The following is a 26,026-nucleotide window of genomic DNA, read 5'->3' as shown; positions in this document are numbered from 1 at the left end:
GATCTAAATATCATTACAAATGGCAATTGATGGTTATGTTTTTATAATTTATTTCATATGAGGAACACATATAAAATATATATTTATTTCAATAAATTTTTTTATGATGTGCATCGCACGGGACTTATCTAGTACTATACTAAAATAGGGTACACTAGCTCCATGACTGCCATGTGTCCCTGTTTTAGTGTTTTTTTTTTCTCTTTTATTTTTTAAATGAAAGTTATTTGCTTTATATGAATGCATTATATTAGTACATACTTTATATTTGTAAAATATTCATTTTGCTTTATATGGATGCATTATATTAGTAAATGATTTATATTTGTAAAATATTTATTTTGCAATCTATAGATGCATCCCAATTTGTATAGTAAATTGACATTTGTTTTGTGATTGGCCGGCTAGCTATAATGATTAAGGAATACAAAAATTTTAATATTTTATCTTATGATTTCTACCATATAATGTAGTGGGTATTACAAATATTTATAGCACATTATTAACTTAAGTGAATATTATTAAAAAGATCCTTTATTAAAGATAAACGTTACTTTTGAATTTCTATACCTTGCTAAAATATTGCACAAAGTAGTCCTCTTATTTTTCTATACCTTCCAATTAATCATTAATCTTCCTTCTATACTTTGACTTTAAACTATTTTACGTGAATCTTCTTCGTGTATTGAGGAAATTTTACATAAATACATAAATTTTTTAATTTTATTGAATATATATTCAAAAATATGAGAATAATCTATCAAATATTTCTAGACACTATAAGAAAATATATAGCTAATTAACCTTTTAAAACTATTGTCTTACCTTAAAGGCTTAAAAAAATAAAATACGTACAAAATATTTATAATTTACATTATATTAGTCAAAGATAATATTCTATCACATATTTCTAAACACTACTACAAAAATAAGATATATTAGTAAATTATTAAAAATACAAATCACAATATTACCTTACCTTAGATGCATAAAAAATTTTACCATATATGGTTTCATAATTTTAATATCTGGTAAAAATTCACTAATTATGAAATAATTTGTTAAATAGATAATAATATAAGGTTTCATAAATAAAAATAATTTTTATTGATATTAAATAATATAAATATTAGGTCAACCTATTACATCAACATGTATGCAAAGTTTGATTGTGTCAATTATTCTGACAGATGGAGTATACGTGTGTGGCCAACCGCCGTAGGATTATTCGGTTAGTGTTATAGGGATTACTCGATTAGTGATATAGGGCTTTCTTATTAGTAAGTGTTAGAGTGTGTTTTATTTACTACCTCCGTTTTCTATAATTTACAACGATTTGACATAAAGTAGAGAGGAAAAATGTCTAATCGTTGCAAATAATATGAAACAGAGGTAGTACTTGATTTTTACTTATCTGAACTAATCTGAACTTATCTGAACTTATTAGACCTTATTAAAACTAATTTTAGTTGTAATTTGAAGTTGAGTGACCCTTATCAGAACTTATTTTTCTTGAACAAATTTTATCTGAACTTAACTGAAATTATCTGAACTTATTATAAGTGAAAGTAAGGTGAATAAAACAGACCCTTATAATGGTTACTTTGTTAGTGTTGTAGGGTTACTTTATTTGTTATTTAAGAGTTACTCAACAAGTATAATAAGGGGCGACTACTCTAATCTATCATTAACAGGTCGGGGTTAATTTGTTGGTGTCATTGCAGTTGCTCTGTTTTTTATACAAACGGCCACACGGTGTGCCAATCGCATAGAAAACGCATTGTAGATTTTGTATATGCCGTCACATGTGATATGTAAGAATGTTATGCGTGTTTTTTTTTAATTTCTCTTATATATGTATAAAGCTAACTTTTTCACTATTATATATGTGCAATAAAAATATCAAACAGTTAATAAAACAATTAAGGGCAAGCCTATATCAACTTTTTAAGGTCATATATAGCTAGAGGTTACAATTTTTGAAAAAAAATTATACTAAGCATTAACGTTATTGGCTTTATAGATTTTTATACAGGTAAATTTTTGGTCGTGCGTGGAAGGTGCAATATGTTTGTGGTGATGAGGTTGATTCCTCATGTAATAAAGTATAACAGGTGATGGGGCGAGATAATTTCATATATATTTTTATCCTCCGCAAGCTAAGTGAAAGAAAGTTAGAAAAACATGAGAAATAATATTTATATACATAATAAAAAATATCAAATGTTTATAAAAAGATGTGATTTTATTCATTTGTTCAAAAAAAGATGCATGTTATATATATATATATATATATATATATATATATATATATATATATATATATATATATATATATATATATATATATATATATATATATATCCTATTTTTATAAGTTTTATGTGTTAATTTCAGGTGTTTGTAGAGGCCATAGTGGAGAAAATAGATATGACACCTCCATGTTTTTATTTTCTTTTTAACTGTGTGCACTATTCACATAAACTACTTTGACTTCGTTTTGATTTAGTGTAAGTTAAATACATAGTCATTAAGATATTGTTAGAATCATCTCAATGTTTATTTTCCAAATATCAGAATTTCATAATTTTTGCTAATACATAACTAAATATATTTACATTTGAAAGTATGCATTGGCGAACATGCCTAAATAAAATGTATCAACTAATAAAAATCAGAGGAAGTATCATATATAAAATGATCATTTATAATAGTAAATTTTTTCAAACATATATTGAGTTCACAAAGTTTCATATGTGACTGGCCATACCGTGTGGCCGGGATAGATAACTTGATCAAAGGTTACTCGGTCAGTCAAGGATTACTCGGTTGGGGGTTACTTGGTCAATGGTTACTCGATCAGTCAACGATTACTCGATTAGTCAAGGGTCACTTAGGGGTTAATCAGTCAGGGATTACATGGTTGATCAGGGGTTACTCCGTCGGTTACTTGGTCAAGGGTTACTCTGTTAGAGGTCACTCAATCAGTCAGGAGTTACTTGATTGGTTGGTGTAGACACCAAATTTTGATCCCCTATTTTCCGTACTTTCTTTTTTTACTTTCAATTAACTAATAAATTTTGTGTAATTTCATAATTATAATAACAAATTTAATTTTGCTAACAACAACCGCAATAATTAGATATAAGAGACAAATTCAAGTAGTGTTTATTTATAATTTCGGAGTATACAAAACCCTTACAATTTGTACTCCTAATCTACGAACAAAACACGATGTTAATTTGAAGCACAACTCGAACCCTGTACACTCCGTGCCGGAAACTTCAAGTCGTCATTTATTCATGATTATGAAAATCATCAACGCCATCAGTAGCACCATTAACGCCATGATCAAAGGTAAATATAAATTAAGCATTCGAAAATGCTCCTCGAACGAAGAAAGGGATTGTCAGTTTTGGTTGCCGGGAGCCATGGAAACTGAATAGGAAAAGGCAAGGGGTGTGTTTTTGGGTAGATAAGAGGTGAATGTTGATTTCGGATAAGGGAAATCTCCCTTTTATATGGAATAAATATTATCCGTATTTTTATCATATCCCAATCGTGTAATCGTTTAGTCTAATAATAGTACTAAGTTTATCTTTTAAAAATAAAATAAAAAACAATGTAGTTACTACTGACATATGTAAAAATTATTTCGTTTGGTATATCATGGTCAGAAGTATTAAATATTGACCCTCTAATCCGCATAATTTTAAAACTGCGACCCTTTCTATATTATCACTTTCTAACCCCGGATAAAAGTTTAGTACTACTGATTTTATGTATCCTATTGTTATTATTATTCTTCTAATATTTTCAATCATCTTTTTTTTTTAAAATAAAAAAAAAGGGGCGGAAACAAAAATCACAAAAGACAAATGAGCATACTTTGATAATGCAAAAGCATGCATGTAATGCATGCATACTTATCAATTACCAAGGCAGTAAGTCACGGCTCCCCCTTTGTATTTTTTTTTTTTTTGGTGTTTTTCTTGTGTTGTTTAACTTCCTTAATTTCAACTTACTTAATCCCACTAATTTTACTTTGTTAATAACGTACTACTGCTCCATTTTTCATCTTCTTCATTCCTTTCAAATCCTCACTAAAACACCATTATAGCTATACAACGACTCATCTTTTCTCTGTTGCATACACTCAGAAATAACAAGTGTAAGTATGCATGCTATTTCTCTACCTGGTCATTGCAATGACGACAATATTTGACAGTGAAAGAATGACTCTAAGCAAAGATACCTCTGCCATTACCACTCATTTGATATATCAAATCCCTACAGAAAAAGAAAATGGTAAGCCATGGTTGTAATTTAGCAACGAAAATCAGAAAATGGTGTGATATGACAATACGTTGTATCACTGAGCTGTGTTTCTTCCCAAACGGTAAGGTGATATGACTATCCATAATCAATGGCAAACAACATTTTTCTCCTTGTTATTTTCTGATAAGTAGGTTTCGTAGTAGTCTGATTTGGCTATAGTAAGTTTGAAATACGAAAAGTAAGTACATGAAAATACACTCTTCAAAGGAAAGTGGTATCAAATAATAATTGTATTAAAATTATATTAGTGCTTTTAATTATTAATAATAACATTGTCATTTATTCAGTCAAATTAGTAATTAAGTTTTGCATGTAGTAGTAGGCTAATTCTATTTGTCCTCTACCTCATTAAGATGAATTTTGTTAGCATTTCTACCTAACTCTTGTATTCTTACGTATTTATTCTGTATAAGCAGTATATTTTTTGTATTTTGTATTTTAGCTCCCATTCGCCCCTATAAATACCACCCACTCTTCACAAAGAAGAAGAGGGAAAATAATCGAAGAAAAATGCTAAAAAAAAAACACACTCTTAAAGAAGTCTAAATCAATTCGGCATTGTTATTAGGAAAAAAAAGGTTAATCTAAAAAAATAAAAATTTATAGTAAAAAATATATAAGAAAAATATAGTAGAAGGACTTGACCCCAAATTACATCGATCATATATGACATTACTTTGATAGCTACCCAAAGTCAAAGGTAATATTTTCTTTCCTTTTATTTGTGATTTTCAATTATTTTTACATACATTTACTAAATTTTCTACTTTTGTGTGTTCCATAACCTCCTAAGGCACTATACGTGCCGGTTTCCTAATTTGGAAACCAAGTAGAATTTGACCGACCGCGAGTAAGTTCGAGAGTGAGTATACGTGGTTTGTTTGATTGTTCCTCTTGTATGTATCATCATTATTTAGAACACGAAATGGAAGCAATGATAATTGTACAAAATGTATAAGGAAGCTCTAAAGAATTAATGATGGAATTCTAGCAAAGTATCATTTTTGACCACTTTACTTTTTATTATGAAAAAAATCGTTTTCCATGATTAAAAATAAAAAATAAATTTTTTACAGTAATCTTATGTATTTAAGAGTGTATGAGACTTGGAATTTTATAAAAATAAATTTTAACCAATCCACAAAAAATCAAACATTAAGGCTTAGTAACACCACAAATTTCTTACTATAGGTCTGTCCATGTTCCAATTTCGACCAATATTCTTTTTTAATAATAAAATTTGAATTGACTACCTAGAAAGTAGATTCCTCAATCTTTCTAAACTGTGGTCACACGTTCTCATAGGATGAATACTCTATTTTCTATGATTTTTACAAAACAAGGTATAAAAATATTAAACTGGTTTGAGGCTGTTTTTCCCAACCAAGAATATCTTTTTTATTTAGCATATCAAATGACATCTAAAAAGGGAAAATTTCCTACAGAACATCTACATGTTTGTATTTAATGTACCATTAAAAGGATCATGCCAATTTCGAAGTACTTTGACCATTATCACCCAATTCCCCATGAACGTCCCAAACTGGAGTGATTTTAGAGAAAATTCATTATCTCTTAATTCAACCGTTGGATGGATCCCAATTTTTGATATGTTATAAAAGACAGGTAGACTTTTCCAAAGATTTATCATATGCTCAAATCCAAGCGTTATAACATAAGTTATGGTGCCTGAAAGTTTAGGAAAGCTTAAAACCCTTAAGAACTTTAAGGAAGAAAAGAATGAACATTATTATGTAATTTGTGTCACCCTATTATATATACCTCTGGTAAATATTCTCTCAAAATATTTTAAGTTAAGTCATTTGAGGAAGCTATAAATTGTTCATACCTCAAGTTAATATTAATCTCATCCAAAAGGGACACATATGTATCATCTTAAGACTAAACCCTTTTTTTTTTTTTTTTTCTCAAGTCTTCTTCATATCCTATGGTTATGTAAAAGGAATACTATAAATAATTTATTTTGGAATAGAATGCCTTATACTTTTTAAAGAACTTTTGTTTAAGCTTTAATTCCATCACCATTCGAAAGAGCTAAATTTCCTTATGCATTTCTTAATAAAGAGACAACTAACTTTTAATTAAGTAAAATATGGCTTTGCATGCTTGTATCATTTTATTAATAAAATAAATCTTTCGAGTTATGGTTCATGGCTTATATTCAAATAAAAGGGTAAAATTGAATATTCAATCATGACAGGTTACGAGATGATCTATTTGCCACGGAGGATTATACTTTTAAAGTTTCATTATCTCTGATAGATCACTTACATAATCTAACATGATCAAGGTTTCCAATTCACTACCTATCATTTAGATTTGAGCCATATGAAATGTTCATTTTGCATAAGTCAATTTCATACAATCCAAATACATTTTCTTCGTATTCCTCTCGATTCATACCAAATAAAATGCCCTTTAAGCACACTCAAATAAGCCCATACAATATCTTTTCAGAAGTTGGTCAACCCTAAGTAAAGTCGTTAATTGAAACGCATTTTACAAACAAAAAATCATTCTCTTCAAAGAAACTCATATGGCGTCGCTAATTCTAGTGACTTCCTCAACCTTGATAAATTGACCTCCATCTCGAAAGCAAGATTGCTCAGCCTCATCCAAATGACCCTATACGGATCGACCACCCCTCCCAAAAAAAAAAAAAAAACCTTCTCGAAACCTCGTATGAAATCTTGACCATGTATAAATGGACGTTTGTAAGAACTATATAGGGTCTTGATCTGAGAGTGGATTCAAATCCCACAATGAATGGTACGTAGGGCAACTTTAATGCTCAAACCCACCATATCTCGTAAGGTTTAGTTCACTTTAATTTTACATTTGAGTGTGATTGACAATGTGGAAACTTTCGTGTTTTTATGCATTAGTTTAAGGAAAAGCATGTGAATAACCATAACCAATTAACAATGTACTAGTAAGAGCCTGTTCGTTAGAACAGAGGAAGAGACGAGTTCCAAACGTTCAATCTTCCTATCTTATACCCCGTACCTAGATCTCTAATTTCTTAAGACCATACTTATATAGTGCCTAATGGAGTCAATATCGTTTTCTATTTGAAAACGATCATAAAAAAGATTGTCTCCATTCGGGCAAAAATAGAGTGGCGACTCTAATTTCTTTTTTTAGTCAAATTATCGACTTATTGACTTCTATTTCTAATTAGTCAAAAAATGGATACCACAGTTGGTCAAGAGTTATTTGGTCAAGGGTTACTTAATCGATCAATGGTTACTTGGATTGGGATCACTCAATTGGTCAAGGGTCATTCAGTCAGTTAGGGGTTACTCGGTCAAGGGTTCAGTTTGAGGTTACTAGGTTAGTCAGGGGTTAATCGTGTTTTGGTGTGTGTTAGCTGGCCACACAAAAAATACGCTATATTGAGTTAGTGGACAAAATTTAATCATTTCTAAAATGAGCTGGCCAGTAACTCAAGTACAAATGAGAAATAAAAAATACGACTTAATGTGGGTATTGATTATTAGTTCATTGAGTTGAATTATATTTACAAACTTTACGTTCGATTTAAGAATAAAAAAGTTGTTTTTAAAGTAGTACTCTCTCTGTATTTTATTACTTGCTTGTACAACCACATTTAATTATTTGCCCCATTTCTTTTTTGGTTTTTGGAAAACTTTTACAATATTTTACTAATTTCTTCTCTCTCGGTGGACCTCCAACTAACATATTTTAATATTTTAAGATTCTCTCTCCTCCCCACTATATATCATACTTTATTTTTCCATCAACCCCACTTCCTTCATATTTTATTACTTTCTACTATTTATCTTAAAACTCCGAGTATGGAGTATATCATTATTTCTACTATTACCACTCATTAAATCGCTTTATCTTAAAATTTTGTAAAATGAAAATAAGTATTAAGGTTTATAAGTCGTGCATCGCACGGGTACTATACTAGTTGTAAACTAATTTCGTATATACGTTGGTTCAAAAAATATTTCCCACCATACCGTCCACGTAGGCTCGGTTATTAGGTTCTTTTTTTTTTTTTTTTTTTTTTTTAATCCTAGCTAATATTAAACCGTTAATATTGATTGCGTTTCTAGCTTAAATAGAACTGCTAATGGTGTTAGAGGTTCTTCAAATAGAACTGCTAATGGTGTTAGAGGTTCTTCAAATAGAACCTCTAATAGTCTAATGATATCGCTAATATCATTAGCGGTTCTTTTAACTAGAACCACCATCACCATTATTGGTTCCTTAGTTAAAGGCACTTTGTATTAAGGGGCAAGAATGGTAATTCCCGCATATTGTGACTTCGTCGACGATGGCAACAATGAGGTGATGAATCCGACACCAATTTGAAGTAGTGTTGTCGATTTTGGAGTACTACTAGTGGAAATGGAGTATCGTGCTTTTTGACGCAATGAGTATTGTGCTCTAGACGATGGGGAAAGCCTTTTATTTTATCTTATTTTATTTTTTTATTTTTTTGACAACTCATAAGAAGACATTGAAATATCTTTTGCTGGAGTATATTGTCAAGTAAAAACCGCAAATGACAATAGCGGTTTTTTACTAAAACCGCTAAGTTACTAGCGGTTTTAATAAATGAACCACTAACGTCAATAGCGGTTTTAAGCCTCGGAGAATTAAAAGAACACGAACCTTACACTAATATTATGTGGATGATATTTTGGGAAATAGTTTTTAAACCAACGTAATTATATGAGAAATTAGTTTATATTTTAGCCTTATTTACGGAAATCACTCTTTTGGTTGTAATAGAATTTTATTATTTTTTTGGAAAAATTGCAAATAATAATACAACCTTTGGCCGGTTCTTTTTTAATAATACAACCTTTCGATTATACATTAATATTACAACCTTTAGGGGGTGTTGAATTTTAACAGGCTAAAATACTTGTAACCTGTTGAACAGGTTAGCCATGACATGGGTTGCCATGTAATTGGTCTAAATATTTTTTTGATTTTTTTTTTTAAAATAAAGTTATTTAACCTTTAATTAAATTCAAATAAGTTTTTTAATAATACAAGCGGCAACCCCCTGCCCCACCCTGGCGGCCGGCCTCTGGTGACCATCCTCCAGCGCCGGCTGACCCCAAAATTTACACCCATCCCCACCACAAAAACCGAACCCCCAAACATAAACCCGTTTAACCTAGGAAACCCGTTTTCTAGGGTTTCGAGTTTTCTGGATTAAACGGATTTTCGCTGGTTTTGGGTGAGGGAATAGGGTTTATGGGGGTCGGGAAACAGAAGAGGGGATGGTTTAGGGGATGGGGGTTGATTTTTTTGGTGGTTTGGGGCGGGTATGTGTTTCGAATTGGGGATTTGAGCTGAGTTGGCGGCCGTTTATAGAGGGGCGGTGGTTGAAACGTGCAAGGGTTGCACGGTTCAGTTGCTGCCCAAGATGTTTGACGTGGCTGGGCACTTCGCCTAACTGCGTGCGCGGTCGGTTGTGGCTGCGGCTGGGCTTCGGCACAATCTGTGGTGTGTCTGGCAGAGTGCTCAGTCATGGAGATGGCTGGTTACAGTTTGTTGGCTGCGATTTGTGGGAGTTTTTGGTGGTGGAGGTTTGTTGTGGTGGTCGGGAAGGGGTGAAATTGAAGTTTCGGCTTGGTCGAGGTACATTTGGTGGATTGGTCGACAGTGGGTAAGCTAAACGCCAGCCAACCAGCAAGTTTCCGGGCAGGGGGAAAGGAGTTGCGTGCAGGGGAGGGGGAGAGGGAATGGTGGCAGGTGGTGGTGGCATGGTGGTTTTTTTTTTTAAATAATAATATTAATAATAATAATAATAATAGTAATAATAATAATAATAATCATAAAATAAATAAATAATAATAAAATTAATTTTTATTATTAAATATCTTTTAAAAATTAAAAAACAATAAATAAATTTTATAAAATCAAATTAAATCGATAAAACCAATAAACGATGACACGTGTAAAGGTAACTTGAAGAAATAGGTTACTAGCAAGTTTTTGCCGGTTAAAATTTAAAACCCCCAAAGGTTGTAATATTAATATATAATCGAAAGGTTGTATTATTAAAAAATAATCGGCCAAAGGTTGTATTATTATTTGCAATTTATCCTTTTTTTTCAATACATTCATTTTACGCCTTAAAATTCTTTACATGATCTTTGTTGAACGTAATTATTATTACATCGTTTTCTATGCAGTTGATCACACCATATGACCGCTTTAAAAGAACAACGTAACCTTTATATTATTAACCGAGTAACCCTTATAACACTGACGAAATAACTTATAAACCCTGTAACACTGACCAAGTAACTTCTATAACACTAACGAAGTAACCCCCATGATGACTAGTCACATGGTATGGTCAGTCGCATATAAAAAGTTGGTGTTATTGCAAAATTGAAATTAATTTATTAATGAATTAAAATTAATTTAGCTTAAACTAAATATTTTTTTTATTAAAATTAAATTGTATTTTTTTACTAAAATTTGAAATTAATTTATTAATGAATTATATTATTAACCGAGTAACCCCTATTGAATAAAAAAATACATAAATTGCTAATAAATTTAATACGAGCAAATTTAATTTATAAATTTAACATTGTGCATAAACTGCTACTGATTATAGAAACTTTACAATAGTTGAGCAAACCGAAATAATATGAGCAATCCTAAATGGGCAAATTTAATTGATCAATTGAATTTTAATACAAATTATTTAAAACATATAAGCAAACCTAAATGAGCAAATATAATTTAACATTTTATTTTTTGAATAGATTTATTTTTTTAAATTTTTTTTTATCAATACTTAATATTTTATTATCAAATTTACTCATTTAGCGTCTTCATGATTGTTCTTTCACATATGATAAATGATTAATTTTGATTTAAAAATGAATGAGGTGAGGTTTTTTATAATCAAATTTACTTATTTAGCATTTTCCTCCTTAAGGCGTGTTTACTTTATGGAGAGCATGTAATTGGGCTATCCATATTTGTGTTGGGTTTAACAAAACAGTGACAAGCGTTGACGCAAAGTGCCCAAGATAAGGTTGTGAGCAGTGGCGCAGTCAGAATTTTAATAATGATAGAGCACCGAACTACTAGAATACTTTTTTTTATCAAGTTCTTCAAGACACATCTACGCACTGCAATAGGACACTAATTAAGCCAAAAAAAAAAAAGAAAAGAAATAAAGATATAGAGTAAAAAATAAGGACATTAAGCCAAAAAAAAAAATAGAACTAAAGAAAAAAATAAGGACATTAAGGAAAAGGAAAAAAAAAAAAAAAAAAAGAGAGAGGAAAAAAAATACATTAAGCAAAAAAAATGAGAGGAAAAAAAATTGAATATTGGCTAAGAGGATTAGAACCCATGACCTTAGGGTAGATAAGGTAATGGTATTACCACTAGGCTAGTAGTAAGTTTAAATAGTATAGTGCACTTTGTATTAAATTTAAACAAATTTTTACTACCTAATTTTTTTTTAAAAAATCTGGTAGGGCATGCCAGGACCTATAGTGGCTCCACCACTGACTTGTGAGGACTTGTGACGAGGAGACTAAACTTCATGTGCTCTAATCAAGTGCCCCGACTACTAGGAAGGTATGCGAGGAGGCAAGGTTAGACGAAGTGGTGGAGAGGAGGGCCATGTGTGTTCTGTTTTGCAGATTGGTAAGGTTCTTTTATGCATAAAACACGACATGAGGTGGTTTGGCTTACAAGAAATGAGGTAAGGATGTATGGCCCGGTGCTTGTGAAGGATGTTTTAAAAAAATGACACTATAACATGATGATGTGTCATGTTATGATTGGTCTATTTTTTATTTATTTTTAAAAGCCTAAATATACTATACATGTATATATGTATAATTGTAAAACATGTATTTTTTTTAAAGAATATGTAATTACAGCTTTTTAAAATCTATTTTTTTCTTATTAAAAATATTTTCGAAAATTTAATTATAATTAAAATTTAGAAATTACTTCATTGTTCATCATTGTTCTTCATTCATGATTGGTAATTAACCACTCCCATAATCTTGTATAATCTATTCGCAACGCAGACCAAAATTCCGTCCAAATTCATTTACAAATTTTGTTTTAGGGTTCGATTCAAAATTTTGATTAATGTAAAATCACATTATTTGATAGTTTTGAGAATGAAAAAAGCTTTAAGAACGTGTACTATGATGATGCAAAATGCAGATCTTTCATTTTTTTTAAACGATGAAAGGATAACGAGGGTTTGCTCTTCGATTAAGAGTTCAAGTTTTTTTTTTTTTCGCACACGGTTTGATCTAGAATTTTGTTTTGCGATTTTTGTAATCTGTTTGTGGTTAAGTAATCAAATGTATTTGGTTAGGTCATTACCTTAAAACTTTAGTTTTAATTTTGTAGTTGGAATCTACTTATACGCTAATCGTATAACAAAAAAATGATTTATGGAATTTTTATTATATAATTTTAGCAAAAAATGTTTTTGGGATCGTTATCTTATTATATTTTGGAAAAAATATTTTTGGAATTTTTATCATATCATTTTAGCAAAAAAAATATTTATGGGATAATTATCTTATTATATTTTGGAAAAAATATTTTTGGAATTTTTATTATCATATCATTTTAGCAAAAATATAGTTATGGGATAATTATCTTATTATATTTTGGAAAAAATATTTTTGAAATCTTGGACATATAAATTAGTGGCTATAATATTGGGATATTCCTAATTAGCTTTTATTCACCCTTTTTTTTTATTAGCTATATATATTAGTCTATTAGATAATGATAGCTTTCTTAAATTACATGCTGTATACATCTACATCCATAATTTTAGGACCCATCCTTTTTATCATTGTTAAAAAACACGTTTTTTGCCATTTATATATATATATATATATATATATATATATATATATATATATATATATATATATATATATATATAGGTTAAGTCCCGTGCCATGCACGGTCATAATTAAATTTTACAACAGATAAATAATAAATAATTTATCCAAAAAAATTATTTGTAACAAAATAAATTGAATTTCAATTAGTTTATACCAACACTAAATACGTAAAGGTTATTGAATTGGATTGTATAAATAAATAAATAAATAAATATAATAATAGTAACTTAGAAGCTAGCTATAAGGTTTTATATGAGAAAATTAAAATATTAGCTTAGGTTAGTACCCATACACGAACTCATATACATTTGTTCTTAAATTGTTGACACACTTTGATCGACATAATATGAAAATTTAGTTGAGTTTATTTTACTTTAGGATAATTAGTATTCAATAATCAACTTTTTAAATATATCTTTAGTGAGTAGTAGGGGTTTTTATTTTTTAAATAATCACATAAATGTTTAGAATAACTAAATAATTTTCCAATATATGTTGTGTACGAAGTATACTATAACAAACTTATTTTGTTCTTGTAAATGTTACGTATAATTTTAAAATTAATACAAAGTATGCTACCAAAATGATTTTTCTCTTTTAATTAAAATAAATTTTATTATCAAATGATAAAAGTTGGAGAAAAAAATTGATATTGATAATATTATAATAATTTTGGAAAAGAATATATTGGGTAAATACAAATTAATCTCTGAGATACACAAAATTTGTTTATCACATGGCATTTTTGTAAATAAATCAACAACTATTTCAATAAAAGCAGGTCCCACAGTGATGATGACTGGATAAATTTGTTGATTTATTTACTAAAATGTCATGTGATCAACAAATTTTGTTTATCCCAGAGATTAATTGGAGCTTCCTCGAATATATTCCAATACATTATTTTTAATTAATGTTAGTATTTTTGTAACTAAAAGTTTCCTAGTATATTTAATTGAATATAATTGGATAAAATATGTTGTCAAAATACTAAAAAGGAAAGGAAAAAAAAGGCGGGAAAATTTTTAACTAGAAAATGACAAGTGTCATTCCTGGTTTCGCCTTTAGTATAGGTTTATTATTGATATATTTATTGTTTTGTTTACAAAATTATACAAATATAGCTTTGTTATATGATTTGCCCGTTTATTTAGTAATTTTATAGAGAAATATTCTCTCTCAAAAAAATTCGTTAATGACATTTAAGAGAATATTTTTTAAAAAAATCGAAAAACCTTCACGTATAAGAGTTTACCAAAAAAAAAATTCAAAAATTAGCTTTTATTGTTAAGTTCACCTTGTTTTTTTTGTTATTAGCTTTTATTCACTTTTCTTTTTTTGTTATTAGCTATATATTGTTCTTTATCAAATCATATGTAATGACCAAAGATAGTTTAAGTCATTACCTAACCCACAAACAACTTTGAGAAAACTTAATTACATTTATAAGATCAAACAGGGGTTGCGGTAGGTAAAAAAATTCGACCCTCTTTATCTTCTACAAACTTGATACTCCTTGTTCTTTGATAAAATTGCACAATTTGAGTCCACATAAATCATATTTTCGAACCATTGGAATTTGTCCATTGTAAATACTAAAATGAGATTGTTATTGAGATTTTTTTCCGAGCGAAAACCTAAAATCAAAAACTACAAAAAACAAAATGCAAACACACAATTTGTTTTCGAATTTTTATTACGATTTTAGTTAGGATTTGCGAATTTATCAACAACTAACATTTAATTTGGGAATAGGGGGCTAATCTATGACATGATTGATGAACAATGATGAACGATATGATCGAACAATGATGAACCATGATGATGAACGCAGACCAACAAAGATCGAACAATGATGAACCATATTATTGGACGATGATGATAGAACAATGGTGAACGATGAACGATGATGATCGAACAATGATGATGAACGATGAACGATGATGATGAACAATTTTTATCACGATGATTTCTAATTATAATTATAAATTTGAAAATTAATTTATATTATAAAAATACATTTTCATAATTTATAATTATGTATTTCTAAAAAAAATACATGTATTTAAAATAATACAAAAAAGTATACAATTTAATACATTGTGGACATTAAAAATAATTCAAAATGAAAACAAAAATACAAAATATAGGCCAATTATATTTTGCCACATCAGCAAATTGTGGTGTCATTTTTAAAGAATGACATTGTAGAATTTTCACCATAGTTTAGCTTCGTTACCTATATGTTTCAAATGGAGCCAATCTAGGACTTAAGGTAAATCTCTTTTTTTCCTGTGTAAATAAAAAGTATGTGGTTTATTCTTAGAAATCAAGCAATTAGTTTAGTACATTTGTTAAACATAAGATTGTTGTTTGTTACTTGTGTTTCTATTAACTATAACAAGCATCATTATTTGGTTAATGTTTTGCTTCTTTAAAAATAATAAAATAAAATAAAAAATTGGAATATGAGTACGTACAATACAGGCAGCACGAAGTGTACGAGTCACTAGACAACTTAAGTACAGTTTAGAGCAAAGAAACTTGTTTTCTCATTATCAAGTGAACAATCTCAAGATAAGATATGCTTCACTAAAATTTGAGATGATTCCATTTAGATTTGAGATTTGCTTGTGATTAGAATCTTGCTTTTTTGTTGCATCTTTTTTTTTTAAAAAAAAAAACAAGCACATAGTAAATTTACAATTGCTCATCTTGTCCGAGCTTGATGTCATTTACAACAATTTTTGTGATACATTGTCCTAATTGTCTAAAATAAGCATGTAATAGGCATTACATCTGCCACTCGATGTACTTTAGAGCCATATTTTCTGTTGAGCTGCTGCAGCTCATGTATATGGGAATTCAATTGTCATTACTCATTAGACATCATTTTCCATCAATGGCCGATTTGGATCAAAAGTGTAAGGGACCAAGATTCAAATCTACAACCTTTAGGTAAAAATATTGATACTTAACCATTAATATTCCATTATGACATAACTTATTATATTCATATTGAGACGGCAAATTGTGACAAGTTTACAAAAAGTATGCATACTTGTGTTTGTAGGATTAACCTACACTGTACTTGTTATACTAGGTATATAATGTACCTAGTAATGTTGATTTATGTATCACACTATCACATAAATAGCATTATTAGACAATGTGTGATTCCTGCAGGCGGATGCATGATCCGCATGGTGCATCCTTTCTAAAAAAAAGCGGAAAGAACATTACATAGAAATGTAAAGAACAATTAGTTAAAGTGAAAAAAGTATGTTATAGAATTGCAAAGAATATTGTATAGAAATGTAAAGAAGATGTTTTAAAGTGAAAAGAACATGTTATAGAATGTTAAATAATGTTCATTATCTTCATATTCTTTGATTGTGAGTTTATTTGTGACATAATGTTAATTGTTTATTTTGAAATATTCTTTTAATTTGTCTTTAGATTATGGGGGTTGAATCAAAATAATGTTCATTACATTAACTTATCATTATAGGAGATCAAAAATTGGGGTCGGGCCGAGCCTTAACATAATATCTCGTGCGCAAACCCGGAAAATATAGCGGGCTTTCCAAGCTTTTTCGGGTCGGGTTTAGATTTTTAACTAAAAATACATTTTTAGGCTTGTCTAAACCCGCCTTATTTTCAAGTCAGATCGGGCCGAACTGAAGTTAACCATCTCTAATTATCTTGTAATGAACATATAGAATAGAAGATGAATTTCCTTGGAGAAATGACAGTTACCTACTGATTTACTTGCACAAAAATATAAAGAGAACAGCAGTTCAATGAAAATGTAGCTGCTAATTGCAGCAAATTACCATTAAACGCATAAGGAAATTACAAAAGCTTCACAAAAAACATCTTAGCAAGTCTTAATTTTTCATCATCTAAAAGACATCACAACACTTAAACAAACAGAACCCAAAACTAGACAAATTAAGAAGCTTAGTCGACTTCTTCAATCTTAGGGCCAGCGCCAGTTGCACCGGCTGAAGGACCATCGTCGTCCATAGCACCGCCCATATCAGGACCAGCACCTGCACCCTGGTACATCTTAGCAATGATGGGGTTGCAGATACCCTCGACTTCTTTCATCTTATCTTCAAATTCATCAGCCTCGGCCAGCTGATTACCATCCAACCATTGGATAGTCTGCTCAATTGAATCTTCAATTTTCTTCTTATCAGCCTCTGACAGCTTTGATCCGATCTTCTCATCCTTCACTGTGTTCCTCATGTTGTAGACATAATTCTCCAAAGCATTCTTCGCCTCGACCTTCTTCTTGTGCTCCTCATCATCAGCCTTGTACTTCTCAGCCTCTTGAACCATCTTCTCGATTTCCTCCTTGGACAACCTACCCTTGTCATTGGTGATTGTAATCTTGTTCTTCTGTCCGGTGGTCTTGTCCTCAGCGGAAACATTCAAGATACCGTTGGCATCAATGTCAAAGCAGACATTGATTTGAGGAACACCCCTGGGTGCTGGAGGAATGCCAGAAAGCTCAAATTTACCCAACAGGTTGTTGTCCCTGGTCCTAGTTCTCTCTCCTTCATAGACCTGGATCAACACACCAGGCTGGTTGTCAGAGTACGTGGAGAATACCTGCTCCTTCTTGGTAGGGATGGTGGTGTTCCTTGGGATAAGAACAGTCATAACACCACCGGCAGTCTCAAGACCGAGAGATAGAGGAGTAACATCCAAGAGCAGAAGATCCTGGACCTTCTCATTGCCTTCACCACTCAAAATCGCGGCTTGGACAGCAGCACCATAAGCAACAGCCTCATCCGGGTTGATACTCTTGCAGAGCTCTTTCCCGTTGAAGAAATCCTGCAATAGCTGCTGTACTTTGGGAATCCTAGTAGACCCACCAACAAGAACAACATCATGGACATTGCTCTTGTCCATCTTGGCATCCCTCAAACATTTCTCAACTGGTTCCATACATTTCCTGAACAAATCCATGTTCAACTCCTCGAAACGAGCACGAGTAATGGTTGAGTAGAAATCAATTCCCTCAAAGAGAGAATCAATCTCAATGGTAGTTTGAGCAGTAGATGACAAAGTCCTCTTTGCCCTCTCACAAGCAGTTCTCAACCTCCTAAGAGCCCTTGGGTTTCCACTGATATCCTTCTTGTTCTTCCTCTTAAACTCCTGAACAAAGTGATTCACCATCCTGTTATCGAAATCCTCACCACCAAGATGGGTGTCTCCGGCAGTAGCTTTTACTTCGAAGATACCCTCCTCAATAGTTAGAAGAGACACATCAAAAGTACCACCTCCAAGATCGAAAATAAGCACATTCTTCTCACCAACACTGCTAGCCTTCTTATCAAGACCATAGGCAATAGCGGCCGCAGTCGGCTCATTGATAATACGCATAACATTCAAGCCAGAAATAACACCAGCATCCTTAGTGGCCTGACGCTGAGAGTCATTGAAGTAAGCAGGGACCGTAACAACAGCATTCTTCACAGTCGAACCAAGGTAAGCCTCTGCAATTTCCTTCATCTTAACAAGAACCATCGATGAAATCTCTTCAGCAGAAAACTGCTTCTCTTCGCCCTTGTACGAAACCACAATCATAGGCTTGTCGGCCGGGCCGGCAACTACCTTGAATGGCCAATGCTTCATGTCACTTTGTACTGAAGGATCGCTGAACCTCCTCCCAATCAACCTCTTTGCATCTGCAGGCAACAGTGCACCATTACATCAGAAACTGTTCAACTTCAACTCATCATAAACAAATTACATCCAAATTCACAGTATCAATCAATGCATCATACAAGGCATAATCAGGATATTTCATTCGCTTCAAACAAAGTAATCTAACAATTTGTTTTAGAGAAACAGAGCATAAGATTAAACTTCAACCCATATGACAATATTGCATTAATCATCTCTACATTATATTTCTGCAAAACCAGTTCAATTGAAAATTTAACACCCTTAATTATTACAGTATAATCAATACAAGTTGTAGCAATTCAGAATTTAAAAAAAAAATAAAAAAAAAAATCCCAGATCATTTATAAAAAAAATTATAACAATGCTATATAGTTAAAAATCCCAGATCATCAAAAATACAAATAATCATTAACTATCATTTAGATTATTGTTTGTTCATGCAATGAATCGAACACGATACAATCCTACCGATAATTAACATTTAACACACACATAAATCAATTTCCAAAAATTTAACGGAATTTTAAATCAACCCAGTAATTTTACAATAATTAATTAATTGAATAAATAAATCACATGCAATGCAAAACCAAAACAAAGATAACAGAATAAACAACAATGAAAAAAAAAAGTACTCCAAAAGTTAAATTAATCCAACAATAATTAATTGATTGATCAAATTAGAAGCAATGCAAACCCAGAAAAACCAAACGAGGAGAGAAAACATACCAAAAACAGTGTTGGTGGGATTCATGGCGACTTGATTCTTAGCGGCATCGCCAATCAAACGCTCAGAATCAGTGAAAGCGACATAAGACGGCGTGGTTCTGTTACCCTGATCATTAGCAATGATCTCAACACGGTCGTGTTGCCATACTCCGACGCACGAGTAGGTCGTGCCGAGATCAATTCCGATTGCAGGACCTTCTCCTTTACCCGCCATTAAAACCAAATTCTAAGAGCACGAAAATATAACAGAAAGAAAATTAAGAATTGAGATTTGAGAGTTTTTCGAAAGTTTTTGGACAGACAATTGATTGATGGAGGCAGGAGGAGAGTCAGATTGTATATATAGGAAGGGTTTTTTTTTTAAGTTTTCTAGAATTTTCGTCGGAGTGAAGGTTGTAGAACGTTCTCGTTAAAAAAAAAGGAAAAAGAAAAAGTAGAATGTTATTTCTGGATTCTTCGGTAAGGACGGTAACTCGTCGACATTATTTTATTATTTTATTTTATTTTATTTTTCAAATAAGGAATAGTTAGTGATTATTGATAATATTTAAATAAATAAAATTTGAAGGAAGATCATATAAAGGGCATTTGGTCTAGTGGTATGATTCTCGCTTAGGGTGCGAGAGGTCCCGAGTTCAATTCTCGGAATGCCCCGTAGAAGTGACTTTTTATATAATTTTTTTAGAATGGTAGGTTGTTACTTTGTTACTCTTTAAAACCTTCATATTAATTCATAGGGTTGTCAAATGGGTCGGGTCGGGTCGGGTTCGTGTTCGTGTTCGTGTTAACATTAAATGGATTGATAAATTCTTGACCCAAACTTAAGCTATTTATTAAATGGGTTGAAAACCCTTGACCCAAACCTAACCCGCTTATTAAACGGGTTAGTCGTATAACCTTTTACCCACTTACTTTATTAATCATACGATACATAATATAGTTTAGTACTTAATAAACTAATTAATATTCATATTTAAAATTTTAAAAAGTAAGAATTAAGGGTGGGTGACTAAGATTAAGTCAAAACTACATAAGACTTTAAAAGTGAAAAGGTAGTAAGATTTGTCCGTCCAAACCAAAAATTTTGCCCCGCTAAAAGTTTTTACTATAGTTTTTATACTACCAAACTATGTAGTTATAAGGGTTAGTAAGATTGGTATAAGAAAATTCAATTATTTTGACTACTTTAATAGACAAGTTAAGCATGTCAAATTTAGGTTAACAAATTGACGTTCAACCCATTAATATAATCGGGTTATGCGTGTGTAGGGAATATTTCAAGCATTATGATCCCAAATTTGAACCCCACTGTGATCATACACTAAAGTATGGTGGCGTTCCAAAGGGAAGAAAAAGAGAGCAAAAAAGTCGCCAACAAGTTTTAGGAACTTGTAAACCCAAAAGACAATCCAAAAGGACCATCAACTCCATAAGGTCTTGAACCAAATAGGGTTCGGGGATGAGGGTACGAATCCAATCTACAAAAGAAAGGACCCGCCCTATAAAATAGGCCTCTACTTTGTTCTGCTCGTATTCATGTGCGCTTTTCGAATAACATGCAAACATTATATTAAACCTAACCTGTTTATCTATGTTGGTTGAATATTAATGCACAAATAATACTATTATTGGCGATCACTTGAATTAAAATCACATTAGCCTAAACCAAATTATTAATTATCTTATTAAGCGTGATTTCAAGTACAAATTCCCTTTAACATGCATAAAAGGCGTGATCAAGCAATAACAATAATATCAAGCAACACAATAATAATAATCAATAATAAATAACGATGATAATAACATGATAAGGCATAATAAAGCTTGATAATAATAGCAAGATCCTAGGCATGATACTAACAAGATTAATAACAAACCCTAGCATGTCACTAAACAATAAAGATCAAATCTTTAAACCTAACATGGTACTAACATGGTACTAACATGATATTAGAAAAGATAAGAGGCATCCTAAACATGACACTAGAAAGCATAAAATAACATCCTAACATAATACTAGGAATTAAACAATAATAAACATGCTTTCTACATTGAAAGAAATAGAGAGTAAGTTAATCTACTTACTTTGAAGCCTCGTACCTCTTTCTAATAACAAAATACACAAGTTAGTAAACTTCAATGAAAATAATAAAGAATAACTAAAGAATTAAATTGAAATCAAATTAAATGAAGTTTTGACTAGATTTGGACCAAACCCTCAGAAATTATCAACCTTTCACGTCTAGGGCGAAGGCAACTTCGAACTTGGCTAGGTAATTCTAAGTCTTGTAAATGCGGAATATTGTATTTGTAAAAAGGTTGGCTTAGAAAGAGAGAGAGAGATTAAGAATTAAGTAATTCTTGATGAGAGTTGATAGAGAGAATTGATTGTTGATGAAAGTTGATGATTAAAAACAGAGGTCGAGGACCCTATTTATAAGGAAATAGTCCGGAAAATCATAGAATTTGATAAGGAATAAAACTACACGCTGTCGCCAGGAATTTACTCTGTCGCGAGGCGACAGCCTTGTCGTTTGGCGACAACCTGGTTTAAGCGCGTTTTTGCCACGCGGAATCTGATCTTTAATCAACTTGATCTACGGAATCCGTACAGAAGATAAAAAACGTATTTTCAAAGATAATAATAATAATAATAATATTATTATTTTATTCCAAACAAAAGTCCATTTTAAAATAAATAATTATTAAATCTAATAATATTTAGAATTAAAAAGAACCTTCTAGAAACTTCTAGAAAATTATAATTAATCCTAATAATTTTAGGAATAATAATTAATATTGGGCCCTCCTCTAGATCATTGAGCCGTATGTAAATAATTAACCGGGCCCAGTTTAGTATTTTGGCCATAATTTCCTCATTATTCATCGGAATTGGGCTTATAATATATCGCTGGAAAGGTCTCTTCGACCCCAACCAACTACACTATTATTGGACCTTAATTACGGACCAAACTAAACTGGTTTGTCTATTTTTAAATAAACAGAGTTATTTTCAAAAACAGAGAGAAGAGAATTTTTAAATAAAACTAAACCGCGACACTTGACTTTTCAACACTTTCACCTCATTCGATTATGGTTCGACGTGAAAGGCATTCATCACCGGGTTTGGTTTTGGGGAGACACAAATGGGTGTCTACAGCGTGACGGTTTCGGGTTGAAAATTTCAATCCAAACCTAACCCGTTTAATTTCGTGTCGGGTTCATGTCGACCCAATTACTTAAACGGGTTGAGTATTCTTGACCCAAACTCGCTTATTTCGTGTCGGGTGATCGTGTCGTGTCAACTTTTGACAACCATTAAAGCAGGCCAAAACGATAATCTAGTAATTAAACGTAAGCAACTGCGTATTATTTAAGCAAAGTAGAGCATCTCCAATGGTTTCATTATAAGGAGTTGCTTGCAATATTAATAAAATGTCTAGCTACATGCTTATCGTTGGAGAACAAAAAAAATGAGCAACATGCAAGATATTGTATCCCAAACAAACTATGTTGTTTGATTAGAAAAGAGAGATGCAAACTCCACTCATATTGTGACAAGTGCACAACACTTATTTTACATTTTATATTTTATTTTTTGCAAGTTACAAGACCTTTGTCACTCACCATTGGAGTACTTTGTAAAAAAGTGTTGTAGCTCAAAATTGATGCGACATTTTGTAGACAAAAAGTATTGTAGCTCAAAATTGATGTGGCAAAGCAAGTTACAAGTGTAGGAGTTTATAGGTACTACGCAGCGGAAAATCATGAATCATATTCAATCAAGTACCTAATCCCAAGATCACATGCATAACACACAAGACACATAATCATACCTTTGAAGCGTGAATTCCACGTAGCAAATGATTGACAAATCAAGGAGAGAATAGAGCCCCAAGCGTTGCTCCTCTACTTAGTCCAGAGCTTCGAACGAGCCGTCCACCAATACTAGATTGGTCGAGTGATTGAGGAAAACCGCAATCACCACCTTTATTGGACTAATCAACCACCACGAACCACCACACTGGCGCCAAGGGAGGAGGAGAGAGCCGTGAGATAGATAGGAGTATGAGAGGGGTTGGTCTCGTGTTTGCTAATTAAGGTTTGATCACACTGATCAGATAATTGCATTCAACTAGCAAACCCTAGACACCTAGTCTATTTATAATCCCATTATAATTAGACTAGGGTTAGGAAGCTCAAAACCCTTCAATCCACTCCATGTGGCCGGCCATACTAGAGGATGAGGCCCATCATGGGCCTTGTCCTCTCGTGCCCCATCTAGACCCTTTGAATGACCTTATAGGATCCGTCCAATTGGGATTTGGGCTATTTTACTAGCCCAAAGATCGTTAGTACCTCTAGACATGATAAAACGACGACCCAAATGTCCGAACTTAATTATCTCCATAATTTGATCCATTTATATATCTAGTAATTGCACACGACGAAGACATAAATCCTTCAACAAGACCCTTCTAGCTTATCATTGGAGATGCTCAAAATACCTATATTATGTGTTAAAAAAAAAAGAGGGTTTTATTACCCTTTTTTTAAATAGCAAAAATATTTCATTAATTAAAAGTCATACGACATCTAAAATAGAGATTCGACGTTAACAAATAAATAAGATATTGAATCAAATAAAATTTTCCTTCATAAAAACTACGATCGTCGAGTAGATCTTGCAATGTGGAACATCTCCCGCTTTATATCGCTGGAAAATATAGCCTTGTTGGATGGACCATCTAACGATCCTTTATAGCCGTGAGGATGTTTTCCTTCTAATTCACCTGTCTATATTCAAAAACTTGATAACTTTTTCACCAACGAAATAATTTCACGATAATCCATTAGATTTAATATCATGGATTCAAAACTAAGAATTTTTTCCCCCGAAAAGAGGAGATAAACCTTGTCTTTTAAAGGAGGTCGAAAAACTTTTGTTTTTTTGAAGAAGTAGATCGGAAACCCTTTCTTTTGAGGGAGAAAAGTTCCTCCCAAAAGGAGAAAGCATTATTATAAGACCCTGTTTACTTCACCTTATTTTTGCAATTTCCAAAGCAGTCGTTAGAGTCCGATCCATCAAATGAATTACACTAAAAACCAAGTGCAGGATAACCCCAAGGGGTTGTGGGGTTTTTTCTCCCAATTGGGGCCCTCCCTTCACCACCCTCCGAAATTTATATTGATACGACATGCTCTTTTTTCATTCATTTCCTTTCAGAATCAGTCGTCCGGAACCCATACGGGTTTCCGGGTCTTACTGCCGAGGTAGAGTATAGAGGTGTTGCAAATGTTGTCTCTGAGTCTTGTTGAACTGAAATTAGTTTTACTGAATTGAAATTATTTTTGCTGAACTTAAATTATTTTAACTGAACTAAAATTATTTGTGTTGAACTTAAATTATTTTTTCCGATTCTCTGTTAAATTTCCTCTTTAAAGTTACTGATTTTTTTTATAGAACTAATATTATTTTTACTAAACTGAAATTATTTTTATTGTATTGATATTATTTTTACTTAATATTATTTTTTTAAAGTGAAATGAACAGGGCCTAAATCTAATAATTTTTTTTAAAAGAAATAAGGATTGAGGCTTTCCACCGGTTAAAACCGTGTTAAAATTTTATTATTATTATTTTTTTTATGCAGAATAAAAGAAGGCCGTTAAATAAGTTAATAAATAATATAATAATCTAATATTTAATATATTTAAATAAAGTAGGCATTTTTGAAGGAGGATGTATTAATGAAGTTTGTTATGCATGTGAAATGCATAACAGCATTGCGGGGCCAGTTTGGAGGGAAAAACCAAACGAAATGGCCCCACTGCACAGTAAAAAAGTAAAACATGGTCAGAAATACAAGGAGAAAAAAAAGGGAGAGAATACACGTATAAAGTGAAAACATACAATACCTATAAAAACTTTAAAATATACGAGTAGAAAACTAATCCTTTTCCCTTTTCACTTTTAATCATGAATTTTTAATTATTTGGGTATCTCTTTCATCTCAAAATTCAGAAGGGAAGCTTTCCTCTTCCATGGTTTGCTAATTGCTATGGCGTCACTGGCCGTGCCTTCCAGTTTGGCGTCCTCAACCTTCCTTTAAATTGTTCGAATCTCCTACGACAACCTACTATTGCTGCCCAGAATCTCCGATGACATCTTCAATTTTTTGGCTCGCCATAGCCCTCCCAAGATCATATTTAAAAATATTTTCCTAATTGAGAATTAATTTTGATTTGGGTAGTGTTTTGGATGTTTATAATTAGGTTTATAATTTTAATATTTTCTTGCTATAATTCATTAGTTCTTGCTTTGATTC

At 31.6% G+C, this 26,026-nt stretch overlaps 1 protein-coding gene and 1 non-coding gene across 2 annotated transcripts; one reads left to right on the top strand and one right to left on the bottom strand.

The window, feature by feature from the left end:
* Positions 1-17,064: 17,064 nt before the first annotated feature.
* On the bottom strand, positions 17,065-20,021 carry LOC145592365 (heat shock 70 kDa protein 4-like). The gene is made up of 2 exons (XM_081648809.1): positions 19,698-20,021; positions 17,065-18,967 (listed from the first exon to the last, which is right to left on the bottom strand). Exons 1-2 carry the CDS (start codon positions 19,909-19,911, stop codon positions 17,229-17,231), a joined length of 1,953 nt encoding a protein of 650 aa, XP_081504935.1. The 5' UTR covers positions 19,912-20,021; the 3' UTR covers positions 17,065-17,228.
* A 258-nt stretch (positions 20,022-20,279) lies between these two features.
* Positions 20,280-20,351, top strand: TRNAP-AGG (transfer RNA proline (anticodon AGG)). Its single transcript has one exon. It is a non-coding gene; the product is annotated as a tRNA-Pro (tRNA).
* The last annotated feature ends 5,675 nt before the right edge of the window (positions 20,352-26,026 follow it).

Source organism: Chenopodium album, chromosome 18 (genome assembly GCF_948465745.1).
Source record: "Chenopodium album chromosome 18, dcCheAlbu1.1, whole genome shotgun sequence".
Lineage (NCBI taxonomy): Eukaryota > Viridiplantae > Streptophyta > Magnoliopsida > Caryophyllales > Amaranthaceae > Chenopodium > Chenopodium album.
The sequence above is the reverse complement of the archived record's forward strand: the minus strand, read 5'-3'. Positions and strand labels throughout refer to the sequence as shown.

What these genes read in the sequence shown, in the direction of transcription:
- LOC145592365 (XM_081648809.1), bottom strand. Translation starts at nt 19,911, where the DNA reads ATGGCGGGTAAAGGAGAAGGTCCTGCAATCGGAATTGATCTCGGCACG. An exon ending in TCCCACCAACACTGTTTTTG is followed by an intron (nt 18,968 to 19,697) that starts GTATGTTTTCTC and finishes TGTTGCCTGCAG; the next exon opens with ATGCAAAGAGGTTGATTGGG.